General features: G+C 44.9%; 1 protein-coding gene across 3 annotated transcripts in view; it reads right to left on the bottom strand.

Moving 5' to 3' along the window:
* The window catches only part of MB21D2 (Mab-21 domain containing 2), a 105,559-nt gene extending 91,806 nt beyond the window's left edge, over positions 1-13,753 (bottom strand). The window contains exon 1 of one of the 3 annotated variants that reach the window (XM_053667239.1): positions 13,146-13,753. In XM_053667239.1, the coding sequence (XP_053523214.1) occupies positions 13,146-13,356 (211 nt within the window). In that variant the 5' untranslated portion in view covers positions 13,357-13,753. The remainder of the gene's footprint in view (positions 1-13,145) is intronic. The other 2 variants (XM_053667240.1, XM_053667241.1) reach the window with 2 other exon arrangements.
* Positions 13,754-18,943: the final 5,190 nt, after the last annotated feature.

The raw sequence follows: 18,943 nt of genomic DNA, 5'->3' as shown, positions 1-18,943 counted from the left end.
GGGCCACCATGAGGAGGAGAGCCATTATGGAGGGGTGAAGAAGAGCCTTGTTGCCGGCCGTAGTGAAGGAAGAGAGCTGGGAGTGAGCGAGGAGTGAGGAGGAAGAGCCACGGCGCAGCTGGAGGTGAAGGCAGATTCCGCAGGCTGCCGGCAGTGAGACAGGAGCCCTGCGGGCTGTAGAAGCTGGTTCACCGTGGGCCAGTAAGAAAGCAGGCATGCTGCTGCTTTGATCGTGCCTGGTCTAGCTCACTCCGAGGCCATCAAGGATCCTGCCTTGTAAGACGCTGACCCGCTACCTTGCAAACCCGGACTCTCTCTGGACTCTTGAGACTTGTGCCTTTCCTGGACTTCACCATGATCCGGTATAACACAGCACCGATTCCCTGGGCTATAACACGGAGGCTGATGACAACATAACCCAGATCCTGAAAGACAGAGTGGCTGCATGAGGATGGCGACTTTGGTAACTTCAGAGGGACTGGAAAACTGTTTGCATAGCCGGGTTAAGAATATGGGGTACTATCGGGTTTGCTTCTGGCTTACAACCCTTGGCGGAACAAGGGAAGTGCTGGGTCTCCAAGCCTAAGTGGAGCCCCCACAAAGGTTGGGATATTGTAAACAAAAACCTATCCGTTCCAGCATTAATTGTTGAGTCATCCACCAAGGTTCCATGTGGACAGGCCCCTGTCTGCTTGGTTACAGCGTCATGCAAAGGACTTTCTATAAACATAAACCAAAATCATCAACAGCATGTTTGCTCTGAGGACTGCCAAGGAAGAGTAAATGATGGAATGGGAAGAGTCTGGACCAGGGGCCAGAATATCCATATAACAGGACAGTCAAACCACCTTTTCCACTCCACCCACTGCTCCCACACTGCCATCCTCTGCCTCAAGGCATGGCCCCACCTCCTGCTGATACGCCAGCAACCAACACAGAGCCTGGCATCGTGATGGTTCTCACGTTTTGGAAAAGTGCAAAAAGGGACGGAGTCGGACTGCCTAGGTTTGAATCCATCCTCTCTCACCAGCTGGAACGTGACTAAACTCAACTTCTTTATCTCGAAAGTGGGGATGGTTACAGCACCCTCGTCACAGGTTTGCTGTGAGGATTAAATGAGCGAATGATCCTAAAGCAACTGGAACGATACCTGGCAAACCGTGGAGAAGTTTCCCAAGATCGTCCTTATTCTTACGACCATTAGTCGGACCTTGAGTCACTGGCCACCATGGGGTTAAATTTTCCCACTGGTGAAATCAGGAGGTGGATGAGCTGATCTCAGGAAGATTCCCAATGGCTTAGCTCCTCTATAATGCGCTGAATCCTATTACAACTCTAAATCCTGCTCAGGCTCTGAGCGCTCAGACCGCAGCAGGGTGGGAAGGTAGTGCTGGCTCCCTGACAGGTCAGGTCAGGTCCCAGAGGCTTACAAGCCCCTGGAGCTCCAGCTCCTCCCAACCACAGGCTGGCCCCAGAGTCCTGCAGTCCACACTTCCTTACTACCGATACAGAGGGTTCAGAGATAAAAGTATTCGTGATACAGTTGTGGAAGCAGCACAGACATGAGAAAAGGACAAACTTCACAGAAAGAAACCAGGCAGGGAGAGCCAAGGAACAATCGAGACAAAAGCAAACACAAAAGACCAGAAACACACTGTGCCCACTGGGTTATTTATGTAGCATCCCTTGTCTTACAGCAATTAAGAGAACTTCAAAGGACACAAGGCAGCTCCGGAGCAGGGAGAAGATCCTTACCTTGAAGCACAGCCCTCGGAGTGACTGCCCCTTCTTTCAAACCCAAGCAGACCCTCTGTGGGGAGCAAACTCCTCTGAGTGAATGGTCTCAGGTAGAAGCAGCTTCCTTAGAAGCAGTTATTGCTGGGCATTTCCCTAACCTCCCCTCAGCCCAGTGTTCAGTGTTCAGGATGCTCACGTGCCTTTCCTTTCTGGGCCTCCATTTCCACTTCTTTACAATGGAGGAGGGCGGAACTTGGGACGACTAATTTTGGGGGACGACTAATTTCCAAGTTTCCTAGCGGCATTAAAATTGTAGCATTCCATCAATGACTTCCATTTTGCAGGGGGAAATGAATTTTTTTAATGAGATAAAAAAGAAGGTTCATAGTTATTTGTCATTTTCTGCCTGAACCTAGACTTCCCGAATTTAAATCCCCACTCTATTGGTAGCGCTGTCACTGTGGGCAAATTAACCTCTGTGTGCTTTGGAAGTCTCATCAGCAAATAAGAATAGGAAGAATAACCATTCCTCATAGGGTTGGTGTTAGGATTAATTCAGTTCATATACATAAAGTATAACACACTAAGAATTGTGCTTAGTGTGCTTATTATTTTCAAAGTTACATAATTTTTACAGAAAGGGAATATTTGGGAAACGGCACATTAGAACTAACACCTGCGCGCGCGCACGCGCGCGCACACACACACACACACACGGCAGGAAGGCAGGAAACCTAGGTCCTAGTTATGACGCTGCCCCAAAACTAGCTGCATGCTTACTCGTGTGTCATGAACCAAAATGCTGCTCCTCTCTGAGCCTCGGTTTCCAGAGCAGACGGCATAAGGTTGACCTGAAAGTACTCAGATCAGAGGTGATATGTTGGCAGCCAGAGCATTCTGTTCGACCTGCAGTTTTAAACCACATTATGCTCCTTTAATATTTGATTTTATTCTCAATATTTCAAAATCTGGAGGTTTTTCCATAAACCTCCAGATTTATCAGGTCTCTTAAAACACCTGAAGTTCTATCAGCCCTGGCCCCTTCAAGCAGCAGTGCTGAAAGTGTGGGCTCTGGACCAGTAGCAGCTGTATCAACTGGAGCCCTACTAGGAATACAAATCCTTAAGGCTGGATCCCAGACCTGCTGAATCAGAAACTGCAGGAATGGGGCTGGCAATCTGTTTTAACTGAGGGGGCCGGTTGCAGGAGGGAATGGGGGTGCCTGGTGGAAGGAGGGAAAGGGGGGGGGAACTGGGACAACTGTAATAGCACAATTAAATAAAATGTATTTTTTAAAAAACAAACCAAGCTGGAGGAGCACAGCAGTGGAGGAAAAATGGGCAGGCTCTGAGAGCTGTGGCCTCTTTCAGAAGAAAGACATAAAAGGCGACCTCATTCCCCAGTGCACGCCCTCCACTCCCAGGTAGCCCTGACTCTGACCCCAAGGACCAGCTGGCATTATCAACCGAGCAGCCCACCAATCTCGTTTTCCTTACTGTCCAGTCCCTGGTGGACCTCTGGCATACCAGCTCCTGTCTAAAAGGACCAGCCTGTCTCACAACCGGGCTATGAGCACCTCGGGCACTGATGCCAGGACTGTGTCATTCCAAATCAGAACCACAGCCTGGGTGACAGCAGGCTGCACACACCAAGGGCACAGTTAAAAGAACAAACTGTTGAGTTTCCTTTATTAATCACAATCCATATAAGCAGCTGCTGTAAGAACAGCTGCAGCTGCTAAAAGAGTGATCTCGAAGCAGCCTAGAAAGTGCTCACAAGTTGCATACCAATAACAGACACATGCAGACCTGCAATCAACTGGCTTGGTTCTTCCTACCAATCCTCCCTGCCTCTCTCTGGACCAGAAATGCTCCTTCTGCCACACTCTGGGACAGGGTTTAAGAGGATACAGGAGGTTTTTAGAATTAGCGTAACACAAAGAATTTGGGGTAACTTTTAAAGGACTTGAGTTCAATCCTACCTCAACCCTTTAGTGACTGACCTTAAGTGATGGTCAACTGCTCTTGACCATCAGTTTCCTCCTATGTTAAAGTAGATACAAATAATATCTACTTTATATGGTTGTTATGAATAGTTAAAATGAGATTACGCATGTCAAAGTTTGTAAACTGTGGAGGACTAGATAAAAGGCTCATTATTGTCCCATAAAAACTACTGTTTGACCCATAAATCATCTAAGGTGGTATTCACTGTTTCTGCCAAGGTCTATCTGGTGAAATCAGATAATCACACGACTACAGGGGGCCTTCTGAGGACCTGTAACCCAAGCTTTCTGCACTGCTTCCCTCCCTGGCAATCCCTGAATGCCAGGAACAAGAGCCAAGCCAAAGAGTGGCCCCCACCTGAAAAACCTTCACCTGCAAGGAGGCAGGCTGCCCATTCCTTCCCCCTGGGGGCTGATCAGAACCTAGAACATTCCTCCTTGTAGAGGCCAAATCAGACTTACTATGATTTAAGCAGCCTTGAAACTTGAAGCCCACCTCAGGGCCTTTGCACAAGCTGTCCTGGCCACCAGGAATGCTCCTGCGGCTAGTCTTCAGATGGCCGGGTCCTTCTTACCCTTCCACTTCAGTATCTCTTTAGAGAGGCCTCCTCTGCCAGTCTTCACTCCATCCCACCCAGTTACCCTCCATCACTAATCTCTGCACAAATCCCCAGTTATTTGTGTGCCTACATCCCGATGAATTCCCCCAGAGCAGTCCTATAGACATAGTGACCTTGCTTCTCTTGTTCACCACTCTGTGCACTTACACAGCAATGTAACACAGTAACCCACTGGTACATGACACGCACTGCAGCATACACTGAATGAATTTGTGAATTTTTAATGAATGAGTGCTCAACACCATTCTATGCACACTGTACATATTCAAATACTTATTAGAGGAAACAAAAACTAAAGAAGACTTACACCAACTCCCTCTGCTGACTTATTTTACAAATTCTAACCATAGCTTCTTATGTTGAGGAAAAAAATATAAAAAATAAACAAATGGAACGACAGCTCCCCATGCCAGCTTTGGTCATAGCAGCCCTGGCCTTAGTTATCTGTCTCTGTATGTTGTATAGATGGAATTCACACAAAGGCACATAAGTGGACAAAAAACAGTTGTGTCCTGGAGAAAGGGCCTCAAGTAATGGCATAATTATAATCTGTCCTTAAAGAAATTACTCAGTGGGCAAGTACTCACCCCAGTCCACTGTGAAACAGACACGGACCCTAAGAACCAGTTGGGCAGGGCCTAACACCCAGACATGCACAGCTACAGGGCATGTGCTTACCTGGGCCACAGTCAGTCAGCCTCAACAGCTATATACCTGCAGCTCAGGGGGAAAGGTAGAAAAACCCTGCTACCCTCATCTGGACTGAGAATGTAGGCTCACCCCAGCAACCCACAAAAGAGTCCTGAGGGTAAAAAAGCCCACCGGCTGTTGGCAGCAGTGTGCTGCAGTAAAAGATACTCGAGATCTGGGCTGAGTCCTGTTCTACAACTTACCCCGTGACCTCCAACTAAGTCCCTTCGCCTCCCAGTCTCAGTACTAATCCCACCTGTGTATGTGGGTTAATACGTCTATACAACCTTTTTCAAAGGCCTGTCCAAAGAATAATACCACACAATACCAGATGTGAGTATGTCTTACAATCAGTAAAGCACTGTACAAAGGTGAGTTATTGGTAGCAGGTAATAGCAGTTTATAACAATAAAGTATGACTACGAATTTGAATCCCAGAGTAGGCATCTGAATGAACACTTGCAGGCTGACTGATAAGCACATGGAATACCTCCACGTGGCAGATGACTTAGGCTTTCTCTGCCTTGTCATAGGTACTACTATGGTTTGTTACCAACTTTTATAATGGAAGGAAATACTATTATTTTTGTTAAAGGTTAATGAAAATAAAGACGTAGCTTTTTCCCAGTCAAGTTCACAGATTCTGTGCTATTGTTTCCATGGACCCAGGTTAAGAACTCCCGACAGAGAAAGGCGCCCACCCTAGATGCCCATGGAAAAAAAGTCAGGGTCTACAAGAAAGGGGACATTCCCACAAGTCACTGTGCACTGCTCTCAGCAATCACTTGGGACATTTCTTAAACTGCCCTACAGGGTAGGTCTGAAAGACATCATTCTTGAAGTGCAGAAAAAACTCTGCTAATCACCTAAGGAGATCAGATCAAGATTTTCTTGACTACATACAGCAAAAATGATATAGCATGGCTTAAAGGAAAGGGAAAATCATAAAGAGACAATGTCAGAAAGTGCTCATTCCTTACATAGAGCCTGAAATACGCTTTACGCAGAAGGGCCCTTTTAAAGCAAATCAAGTCACTTAACAGTCTGTGAGAACCTGCTTTGTACAAGCCCCCAGTGGGTGCTGCAAAGATAAATGAACCAGGGATTCTTTAACCTGGAGTGTGGGAAAGAATGTATTAGGGATATACAGGGGGCCAGGTGCTAGGAAAACACAGAGGAAAGGTAAATTGTTTTCTCCTTGGAGTGACAGACCGAGGAAAGCTTCATGAGTCAAGTGGCATTTGGGCTGGGAGGAGAAAACAAAGCGGAGACAAGGCATCAGAATGCTGCCTTTAGAAGCTGACTCTTAACTGCCTGTGTGACATGGACGTCCTGACAGGCTGGAAAAGCCAATGAACCCCTGCAAAAAGTAAAATGATAAAATGATACAGGACTTCAAAGAAAATGGTATTAAAACACAAGATGCATTCAAAAAATAAATCTGTGATAGAGTACCATATGCAATTCTTTATTAACACAGTAAATAAAATCCAGTAGCAAGTCTAATAGCCAACATCAGTTCAAAGCAGCAATAAATGATTTTTTGAGATATCTATAACAACTTTAACACGAAAGGAAAATATCTGTGATTTGTGTTGGCAACAAAAGCAAAAAACATAGGTACTACTATGGTTTGTTACCAACTTTTATAATGGAAGGAAATACTATTATTTCTGTTAAAGGTTAATGAAAATAAAGATGTAGCTTTTTCCCAATCAAGTTCACAGATTCTGTGCTATTGTTTCCATGGACCCAGGTTAAGAACTCCCGACAGAGAAAGGCGCCTAAACAAAGTAAGAAAGTGGGAACTATGGGTATGTTGTGTGACCATGGAGAGCAAGCAAACGCAGATAGGAGATGACATTGAAAGGCCGGTTAAACCCTCAGAAGTCAAAAATACAAAGGTTCATCCTCCTCAATTATTTAATCACAGAATGTGCTTTAAGTTCCAGAATAGTGTCTTCTTTCGGAATAAAAGAGGATGAAAACAAGCCAGAACATCTTTCCACTGGTTTCCAGTTGCAGCTTCTTTGTAAAAGTGTGGCAGATGACAACATATTGACAGACTTCCCAAAAAACACATACCCACTATGAATACTGTGATGTAAAACCGTATGCACGTAAGAATGAGTGGGTGTGAGCATGTGTATAAACACAGATGTCTAGAAAAATGTACATCAAATATTAATGGAATTAGAATTTGGAAGTGATTTCACTTTCATCTTTGTGGTTTCTCTAATTGGAAATGGGGCAAAAGGCATGCCCAAAAGAGGTTAGGCTTTCTTCAGGCTGACACACACCACAGAGTACGAAACAGCGCTGGTGCTAGAACTCCGAAATGCGCTTCTTTTGAACTGCACACAACTTTTCAGACTCGGAATTTTATGTACCTGGATATGTGAGGTTAGCAGTCATGCACTGCAGGGAACGTTTCAGGCAATGGTGGTCCCATTAGCTTATAATGGAGCTGAAAAATTCTTATCACCTAGTGATGTCATGGCTGTCCCAACATAGTAGTGCAATGTACCCCCGTGTGTTTGGGGTGACGCGGGTGTGCAGTGTTTATAAAGCCCACAGCAGTGTACTGTCCAAGGCCTTCACATTGTCACCACTCACTGACTCACCCTGAGCAACTCTGTGTCTTGCAAGCTCTGTTCATGGTACGTGCCTATCCATACAAGTGTACTGTTTTTACCTTTTTTACTGCATTTTTACTGTACCCTTCGTATGTGCTATGTAAACCTGCAATGTTTGGTACAGTTGCCGAACTGTACAGGTCTGCAGCCCGGGAGCAACAGGCCGTCCCCTGGTCTAGGCGTGTAGTAGCCTGGACCACCTAGGCTTCTGTAAGTATATTCTACAATGTTCATTTGCATGATGACAAAATCACCCAGTGATGCATTTCTCAGAACAGATCTCCGCTGTTAAGCGACACATGACAGTAATTATTAGCTCTGTTAAACCTAGGGCTCTTCTGTCGAGAACAAAGGGCAGCAACTGCCCAGAGCCATGGAGGAGAACTGAAGTCAACCCAAACTAGCAGCAAAATAAATATTCGGAGGGAGACCTCCCTACTCTAGATGCATAATGTCGCCAGAGCTGAAACAGACATCAAAGATGATCTTGTCCATTACACGGATATGGCACACTTGCGATCTGAACACTAAGGAACTGATCAGGACTTGGAGGCCCACCAAGCAATGATCCGCGATAAAGCCACTCAATAAATACTGCTGGATGATTCATGAAGAGTGGCATTCAAACACTGGAAAGACAGGGCTTCAAAGTGGCCAACTCTGCAGTTACCGAAAGTGTCTTAAAATGTGGTAGCACTCCAAAGTACCACACCATAAGTTTAGAACTTAGAAGTGGTCTTGTGGCATTTAAGGGCCTGAAAAGAGACAGGAGCCAGCAAAACTATCTTCCTAGAGCTGGTGCCCAGAAAGGAAAGAAGGGTCTCCAAAGGACCATATTAATTTCTCAAAGCTCACTATTTTGTCCTTAGGACCCTGCATACTGCTTGCAGACAATATAGCATTCAGTAAATATTAGTTGAGTGCATGAAAGTAAGAAGAGAGAAAGAGAGAGAGAGATAGAAGCCACCCCTGCTCCTATAGGCTAAGTAGGCTACTGAGTATAGCATTCCCCAGGGAGTAGGGCCTTTTTGGTTGTCTGAATCAAGAGTGATGGAAACTGATTGCTAGTACAGCGGAAAAAACATAAGCTTTTGAGTTAGACATACCTGGGTTCAAATTCAAACTCTGTATGATCTTGGCATAAGTACTAGAACTCTGAGCCTTAGGGTCTCATCTTAAAAAGGAGATAGTATGACCTACTTCACCTCCAAAATATGCATGATAATATTTATACTTGCAAAGGTGTTAGAAGAAAATTACATGAACTAAGGGACTTATGCAAAGTAGACAGAACAATGGCCAGCAAAAGTATGAGCTTAACGAATGGCAATATATGTTTGAATTAATCATGCCCGCTATAGTCAGAGTCTATGTTCCTCTAGACTGCCTCTGATCGTACTCCATGGTTTTTCTTATACCAAATTGCAGATGTAATTCCAGTTGAAGTTTGCTAGATTTCCTAATAAAACCTATTTCGTAAAGTAAATATCAAAAATGATGTATACATTCCTTTTCAGTTTACCAAGTAACTTCACATTCACGTACAACTCTGAAATGATGCATTACTATTACCCACGTTTAGGATAACAGTAATGCATCACGTTTAGGGATGAAAAAACTAAGGCTGCTCAATCTGCAAGAAGCACACTGGAATGGGTACCAGTTTTAACATTTTGTTACAATGGCCATCATTTTCCTAACCAGAAATTCAAACAAGTGATTTTATTGTGGAATAAAACACTTAAACCCAGACTGGTAAAGAAATCACCTCAGAGACTGCTTGGATCATCCTAATATTGACAGCTGAACTCAGAAACAAAATCTTGAAAGAAGAGGCAGTAGTATTTTTTTAAACAAAGACCTTTCTCTGGACTTAATGCATCTATTATTAATAGTTTCAGGTAGGAGAGGGGCATGTTAAGAGTCAGGCCCGTGTGTGTTTTAGCCACATCTCTACCCTTTATTAGCCATAGAGCTCTGGATGACTTACTTGCCCCAGTAAGTCTCAATATCCTCTTCTGTGCAATGAGAAAACATTACTCTTTAGGTTGTTTGAAGTTCCTGGCATCCAGAAGGCAAACAATGATTTATAGCTATTCTAATAACCAGGCCATGGTACTGACCATTCAGACTTTAGGCAGTCTACGTGACTGCTCGTCTCCCTCCTGGCTTCTCTTAACTTCTGCACAACCCCCTGTTATTCATCTGCTCAACGGGGACATGACCAGTCTCCACCAGACCTCACCAGGGAATGAAGATAACAAAGGAGCTGATAGAGACATTATGCAAATATCAAATATTATTAAAACATTAATGAACTCTGGCAATTTCCCTGAATTTTGATAAATGGTGTTTATTACGCACTGTCAGCCTCTCACACAATCTGGGCTCTCAAATATTAACCAGATAATAACAGCAATCACTCTCCTAAAAGACCAAGGTGTAGAGAAATAAGAAGTGTAGATGACCACATAACACCTGCCTCCAAAAGAATCTCTGTACAGAGAATGTCAGGACAGGCCACGGAGACCACAGTGACTCCAGCATGCTCTGATCAACTCCACAGCCTATGCAGAACCCAGCACGGATACGCTGAAAGGTCATTGGTTATGACAAATTCCCACCACCACTTTTTCTTTTGCATATACTTGCCTCCAAACTAGAAAAACAGATAAAGGTTTGGGAAGCTGGGGGGCTTTAGTCAGAGCTAACAATTGTACAAAGAGAGTGGCTGCCAACCACCTAAAAACAGATAGCTCATCCACAGCTCCATTAAAGAGCCTTGCACCAAATTGTTCTGCCATTTCATTGTGTGGGGGGATAATGTTTTTAAACTGCTGACAATCCTCAGGTACAGCCCAGAGGCAGAACAAAGCCAAGAGGACTCAGCCCCCCTATAACTCCAAGAAATAAAGGCCTGGTGCCATGCCAGTGACACCTTAACAAGCTGAGGGTCATTAAGATACTTCCTCCGCATATTCATGAAAGACTCAAGGCCATGGCAAGTGAGACAAACAAAGTGCACGAAAAAGATTTTGGTTTTTAAGCCAAGTGAAAATCCACTTTAGAAAAAGTAAATCCACACAGGGACCCTTGCTGTCTCCAACCTTTCAGTTGTCTAGAGCTCCCAGCAAGCACCTCATTAAGGGAAAGCAAGGAACTCACAAATGAATGTAGCGCCACACACAAGGCAAGCTCATTTCACCATCTGCCTTCTAGTGTCCAGAAGGGCAAAAGGCTTAAATGACACACTGTCCTGATTTTCCTCTCCTGCAGGTGGGACTCTCAAATTCTCAGGGGGCAAGAAAGACTTCTTTTGCAAGATCAATTGAGTAAAAAGAAATAGAAGAGAATTTAGTTCACCTGTCAACACAATAGCACTGTGTTGACGTTAAACACACATGTAAATTAAGCACCCAAGAATAACACCCTTCACACCTGGATAAAGGCTTTGCTGCATTCGTGTATTAGTTGTGGGGTTAGTGGAGGGGTTCCTAATGTGCTGGGCATGTAAACTTACCCCTCCCCATGTCCTCCCATTTTCTCTTCCAAGATTATCCTGACTGGTAGTGACCTAGCATCTTTTTCTAAAGGCCCAGGGCAGGAGACACCAGAACCAATGCAGGGGCTATAACAACACACTGGCAGACTTCCATCATTTATGTCAGAGAGAAAGGCCCCCATTAAGCCACTTAAATAACTGCTCTGAACCCTCTCTGTGTGCCCCCACCCTCCTGACAATCACTGTGCTGGTTTTCACATCTGGCAGCTTTGTAAGCTTGTAAGCTTCCCTCTGGAAGCTCACTCCCACCAAGTTTAGGAATCATTTAAAAAATAAAAACAGCCCTGGCCAGGTTGGTCAGTGGGTTAGAACACCCTCCACACCAAGACTGGGGGTTCTCCCAGGTCAAGGCACACACAACCAATGAATGAACTAAGTGGAACAACAAATCTCTTTCTTTCTCTCTTTCCTCTCTCTCTCTCTCTCTCTCTCTCTCTCTCTCTCATCAATTAAAAAAATTAATTCATCTAAAGAGTTGAATTGTTAAATATCTCAATAAAGACCTTTTCAACCCCATACACGATCTAGGCTACACTTAGGGAGTGTGAAGCAAACGGTAAAATCCAGCCCCAAGTTTAATCTGCTTTATCCAACTTCTGAAAGCATTACAACTACTACAGTCGACACATTCAATCTGTTTTACTCCCCACCCCGTCCCCGGGCTTCGGAGAGTAAGAAAACTGAGAGGGAAAAGGTACCCCAGGACAGAACCGGCAACAACAGCCAGCCAGCAGAAATCCAAGCAGATGGGCAGGAGAAAGGCAAAAGCGCTCTGTCTTCCTCTTAGGTCGAAGACCTTTTTCAATCAAATTTTCCACTATCTGGAAAACTGGCCGAGGATAGAACGCGCAGAGACCCCAGATCGGCGGGATGTTAACGGCCAGGCCACGTACTGCACACCCGCCAAGGTGGCACTGGTGGAGCCGCAAACTGCAAAGGAGGCTCCCAACAGCGGACACTCACACCACACCTCAGTAGCAATAATGCGAAGGACGGGACACCTGAGGAGGGGTTCGGTCTCCCGGGCCATTATTTTCTTTCACACACCATTCAACAATCAGTTTAAAGACCTGTAGGTGCTAGGTTCCGGGAATAGCAGTGGGCGGCATATTTCTAACCCCGACGTCTCCCAGATTCTAACCTCAGGGCACGTCTCTGGGCCAGACGACCGTACACAAAGACGAGGGGGCCAGCGCCCCAAGGGGTCAGGGAATTGGGAATTCCGAGCTCCGCCAGAGCCCCGGGGAAGCACCGGAAATGCTTCCGACCGCTGCAAAGGGAAGTCGATTTATAAATCGAAGTTGCGAACTCCCGGCGCCCAGCTTACTTCTGCGGGTTACTAGGAAACACCCAACAAGTTTGGCCACCGGGGGCTTGGCGTGACAGCGCAGCGCCGCAGGACTGGAGAAGCAACTTGTCGCTCGGGCGCTGAGCCAAAGCCCCAAGCTATCCCCAGGTCCCAAGCTCAGGAACCGACTAGAGGCTCCGTGTAGGGAAGGCGCAGATCCCAGCCTAAGGGGCCAGATCCCTTCATAGAAAGGCGCCTCGGGGTCTCACCTGATCAACGCTGCTTCCAGGGCTTCCCCCCCACCGGTGAGACCTTTCACCAGGAACACTTCACCGCCCACCAGCCCTGGCCGGTAAGAAATTAACAAAAGAGCCAGTGAACAGCAGAGGAAAGGGACCAGGCGCAAAGTATAGTAAGGTGGAGAGATAAGGGAGCTCTGCTTGCAGCGGAGAAAGAGGAGGAGAGGCAGAACAGAGAAGTGTTATACCCCCAGGCACCCGACTCCGGGCAGAAAACCAAGAAGGAAAGAAAGAGCAAGAAGGGGGAATGGGTTCGCTACCCGGCTTCCCATCACACACATACACACCTCCCCCTTTTTCCTTCTTACCCAGCATGGAAAAGATGAAATCCTTGGCTGTGTGAATCTCCAGCGCTCTCTGGTCGTCGTATTCCCGCTGGTCGTGCTTCGTGAATTCTTGGATGAGTTTGTTCAATTCCTCCACCCGAGCCCCGGACCTGAAATCCAGCTCCGGGAACGTAGGCTTGTTGTTACAGCCCAAGGAGGCTGCCTTGCTGGCGGTGGGAGCCGCCATCTTCATGCAAAACGCGCCGAGTAGCAGCTCCGCGGCGGCGGCGGCACCCACCCCCGCCCCCCACCCCGCCCCCCTGGGCCTCCACCCCTCGCCGGCTCCCAGGCTCTGGCCTCAGCCCGTGGGCGGGCTGGAGGGCGGGCGTCTAGGCGGGCGGTCCCTGCTGGGTGCGCTCCGGGCGTCCCGGCTTCGGAAGGAGCCGGACTGCAGCGAGGGTGCGTGTGTGGCCCCAGCACCCTTTCCTGCGGCCCCACGCCGGCCCTGCTACTGCAGGTCCTTGCCCTCCCCTAGCCCTCGCTGGCAGCAGCGACAGCGGCCGTAGCGCCAACCCAATCCTCCCCTAGAGCGAGGAAAGTGAAGTGGAAACAATGTGAAATTCACCAGCTCTGAAATCAACAAGCTGCCGGCTCCCGTGTTACCGAGCCAGCACCAGCGTCCCCATTTAAAGGGACAGCGCACCCAGTGGAAAGAAAAATAAATGACAGAGGTCTGCGCGCCTATGCCACTTGCCAGTCTGTGCTCGGGCAGATGAGCTAGGTGTGGACGTATTCATTTTCTGCCTCCACCCCCTTGCGGGGCAGGGCTTGCCAAGTTTATTCTAGGAGAAGGGAGTCTTCCTCAATCTGATTTTAAGGGCGGTGTCCTGGGCGAGGATATCTCTATGGGAGCGTTTCCATCTCAAGAACCCCAATGTATTTAGATGAAAGAACCTACCTTAAGGATTATGAAACCAGCCTTCTGCATAGGTTGCCAAACAAGACAGGATTAAGGGCATCAAAAAAAAAAAAAAAAAAAGAGTGCCCACCCACCCCTGTATAGACTCATAATGGGAATTAGCCATTATAGTATCACTTACCTTGGCCCGAGGTAATTTATTTTCCTGGATAACTTCTTACTCAACTTAACATATAATGAGTTAATACGATTCTGCCTGCTCCAATATAAAGCTAGGGAAACTAGTGTGGGTGTGGGGGAGGGAGAGCAGGAGGAATTGCTTCAGGTTCCAATGACTGTTGAATGACAAGGTGAAAATTCTCTCATTCGACAAATACAATTTGAGCACCCGCTATTTGCTAGGCAGAGTGCCAGAATCTGGGCAGACAGTGATAAGCCAAAGAAGCCAAAGGACATAGTTCTTGCAATGGAGTTATACTTACTTGACTTGGCAGGTTCCCTCTAAATCATGGTTCTTTAGTCTGAATAGGATCTAAGAGGTATTTTTATTGCTTATGAGGTTTTGACTCAAACACTTAGGAGACCTATTGGTTCTTAGAAACAAAAGTAATTCTCCAAAATCCATCTGTTCTCTATACTGCAGTCCCTGATTTAGGCAAGACCTTTTTTATTTCTTACCTGGGCTCTCATAGCCAAGAATACAAACTGTTTTGTTAGACCAAAAAATTAATCTAGGCTCAGCCATATACCTTCCCCTACAAAATGGAGATAATAATAATTCCTGTCTCATAGGTTTTTTAAGGATTACAAGAGATAAAATGGGCCAGAGACTTAGTGCAGAGCCTAATATAATAAGTATTTAAATGTTCACTACTACTATTGTTATAAACTTTTTCCCCACAGCATTTAGCCCTGCACCAGGGTCCTTAATGTTTGTTGAATCAAATAATAAGTAAAGTACTTCGGCCTAACTAGTTAATTGATTTTGCTTTCAGTATCCTTCTGTTTGAAACAAGCATTCTCAGCCACTCAGTGTTAAAGAGGGTGGATGTATGCCGAGATAAATGCTGGTGGACTAATGAGGCAGCTCCTTAAAGCATCTGGCTTTTGCAGGTCTCCTGCACTGCCACGTGCACTGCCATGATACTGTATTCCCACTACTTGGGCAGTGGTATAAGCCATGCGAGTGGTTGGAAAGGCAACAAAAATTGATCCGTGCCCATCTGTCAATACTTCTGTCATGATTGATGAATCTGTGAGACAGCTGGCTGAGCCACAGTCATTCCGTGAATCTGAAGGACCCTAGTTCATCTATACAAGCAACAACCTCCAACCTACATAATACAACTTAAAATAATTCATGTAAAAAAAGCCAAATCGTTCCTTGTTCATTTCCAAAAGCATGCATGAGGCATTGCTCTTCCCTGTTTTTACTTTCCTCGTGATACTTACATTCACAGAGAGAAAATAGATGGCTATCAGGAGTTGTTCTGATTGTGCCTTAGCCATGTGTCTTGAATGTTTGGAATGAATAAGTCAGTGGTCTCTCTTCTTCACTGTCTGTCCTACTCTCCTCCCTCAGCCAGATCAGAATTCTATAAACCACTGACTTTCAATGAACCTATATATTTAGATAATGTACTGAATAGTTAACTAAATACCTTTTGATGCTCTTAGAGGAATCTGATAAAATGGTATAAATATTTTTTTAAAATAAGCAAAGTAAGGAAAGAAAGGAACCATAATTTCCTGAATTGGTCTCTTGGGAGACGTTTTATCCTCTAGGCCCTTAGACTGTGAGCTCCTCAAGGGCAAGTGACATGTCTCCATCTTTGTAAACACTGCACTTAATACGGTTTGTAGTCCATCCTTCGACCTTAATAATATGCTTGAATGAATAGATATATACATGAATGAAAAAAACTAATACCATTTCTCAAGGTCCAGGAAGCCAGCTTTAGGTAATATTTGCTACAATTAAATATCTGAATGTAAGCCATCTATGGTTTCCTAGCAATCACTTATGAGTTGTTATAAATATAGACATTTCTGCTTGAGTTTAATTAAGTGCTTATATTTTCATGCCTTTTTCCCCCTTGCGTATGCTATGTGGCCTAAGAGAAGGAAGGGTAAAGGAAAAGTGAAGAGAAAAAGAGAGCATAATTATTAGATGATATCCAAGGGTGTCTGGGTCTTACAGTGAAAGTGCACATTTCTGGAGTTTGGAAAGATGACTCAGGAAAGGCCAGTGGAGTCTTGCAGCTAAGTGAGCACTAAAGTAGGCTGTTCCAGTACTTGTTCTTGCAGCATCAAACAGACCAAAGAAACATGCTGCCTTTCTAAACGGCTGTCCCACTTAGAAGCAGAACTGCCCTTCTACTTTTCCACTCCCAAATTATGTTAGCTTCTGAAAGAAGCCTTCTTCTAGCTTCTCTGGAGCTGTTTGTGGCAAACTCTCAGCCATGAATAACTGGGCTGTGCAGAGCGTGTATTAAAAATAGTAAGTTCCTCAACCATATGATGGATTAACAAAATGTAATTTTAAACAAGGATTCTCTGGTCAAACAGATTTAAATAGCAACCAAGGCTACAAGATCTGGCCTCTGGGGGCAGTTGCATTTTCAATAAAAGTCTAAAAAAGGAAAGTGACAAGAAGAAGTTCTTATGATTTGAAAATGTAGGCAGGAAAAAGAGAGGCAAACAGCATAGTCCTGTGGAATGTTGATAGCAGAAGGCATGTGAGGGATACACTTTTTCTTCCACCTTTATTTATGCAAATAGGAGAAATGAGACACAAAAAGAGAAAGGAAATTTGCCTAAATAGCAGAGACAGTGAGTGCTGTTTCTATTTCCCATAACTAACTTCGAATTTGGTAAATATTTATAGTGTTTCCAGACCAGCAGAGGGACATGAAAAATGCCACGAAATTTAACCACGATCATAATTAAATCAAAAGAGGAAAGTGGGCCTTGGGCAAAATACACTCACTGCGCACAGTTAAATCTCAATAAACCAGGAATTGCTGACGTTGGGAATTACTGGGCTGCTGCGGTTCCCCTGCCAACAGGTAGAATATTAGGACTAGAGCCGAATCTTCCCAGTATCTCACAACATCATACAGGTGCACACAGCCTGGTTTTGGGCAAGTTGGGCAATTTTACCTCTGATGAGATGAAGCCTTTGTGATATTGAAACTGGAAAAGACCCTGGCATTCGGGCTGCCTGTCACTACCAAACTCAATAAGCAATGACAGCGATCGAATCTTTATGAGCGCTTTATTCAGATGGCTGGTGATCCTAGAAGATGGCAGATTCATACCCTAACAGACCAGCTTGTCCTTTCTTTCCAGGACAACGTTTTTATAACAGGGAATAAACAAGGTGCGGTGAAGGGTTTTGAAGTTCAAGGAGGATTAGGTGAAAGAAACAGCAATATTCCTGTCCTGGGCAGTTAGCTGTCCCCAGGGGCAGTGGTCAGCTGTCTCCCTGGAACACAAAGGCCTGGATGCCTCCACTTGTCCCCAGGTGGTAATCTCTAACAGTGCCCCAGGAGGTCAGCTGTTTTCCCAGGAGCCAGGACAGGCCTTATCTGTAGTTTCTGAAACAAAAGCTTTAACATATGCATTACTTACTAGCCTTATAATTATTTACCTTAAACTAAAATATTCCAACTCTTCAGTCCCCTATCAATATTAATGAGGTTCCCAGAACACAAGCCTCTTGATCAGCTATTCCATTAGCTGAGCCCGGAGTGAAGCCCATCCCCTCTGGTGCATTCAGTGGTTTAGAGGGCCCTTTTCCACCCTCTTTCCTACCTGAGGGCCTTGGTGGTCTAGCTGTGTGTGAAGAAACTAGCATTTTAAATCTCTCCACCCAAATCTATCATTTGGTGTTCTACTCCTGTTATTCTCAGGGAAGCCAAATCTTTTCAAGTAAAAAGAAGAAAATAGACTCTAGGATTGGCAATAACAATATCTGCTAGTGATTATTTCCAATTTGCCATTCCTTACAATGATAGAGCACTTTAGGCTTAAACAAATCACTTATCATAAAACTCTGTTGTTTATCTGATCATCACAATCTCCTAGTCTGAACTGTTATTATTATTCCCATTTTAAAGATAAGAAACTGGAGTTGAGAGAGATGGTAGTTTTTTTTCCGAGGTGAACAGCTGATAATTGTCATCTTTCTGCTCTCTGTTTAGATGTAATTGCTGGTAAATAGCTTTTCCTGAACCAACCCCACTCTACATACCAAAGTCTAGGTCATGTAAACTCTCATCACCATTGGACTCTCTCACTCTTCCTCACACTTCATTGTAGCTCCTAGTAACTTGTCTGTCTTCTCAACAAACACGTGTGCTCAATGTATGCACGGACTGCATGTCTATCTTGATCATAGGTGTTACCCAGTGCCTCTTACTGAGTCTGGAACATAGTAGCTCTTCAATGAGTGTTTGATCAATGAAAGAGTAAATGAATCTGGTGGCTGGCTCAGGTCCCAAACTCAGATCTTTTGATTTATGACCCACATTCTTTTCATCAAACTCCACTGACTATTGTTAACAACCACTGAATATCCAGAAAAACACCAACAACCTCTTACATTGTGGAAGGCTTTAAATTTTGCCCAGAATTTCATACACACAATCTGACCCTAAAGCTCAATTCAAGTTCCATCATGGCAAACGAAGCTTTTGTTCCTCTTTTGGCTACCTGAAAATCTGAGCTCAGGTCATTTGCTCAAGACACTCTATAAGAAAAAAAAAAACAACTTAAGTCCAAAATTTAAATTCTTCTTTTGGGGAAACCTAGTTGATTTGACCTCTATACATATGGGGGGGGGGAGCAAAATGATTAACTGCCCTAAAAATCATTTCTATAAAAATGCTTTAACTTTGATGATTGAGGAAACTGTGCA

The sequence above is a fragment of the Artibeus jamaicensis genome, unplaced genomic scaffold, assembly GCF_021234435.1.
Source record: "Artibeus jamaicensis isolate MK-2021 breed Jamaican fruit bat unplaced genomic scaffold, CSHL_Jam_final contig_466, whole genome shotgun sequence".
NCBI classification, from domain to species: domain Eukaryota; kingdom Metazoa; phylum Chordata; class Mammalia; order Chiroptera; family Phyllostomidae; genus Artibeus; species Artibeus jamaicensis.
The sequence above is the reverse complement of the archived record's forward strand: the minus strand, read 5'-3'. Positions and strand labels throughout refer to the sequence as shown.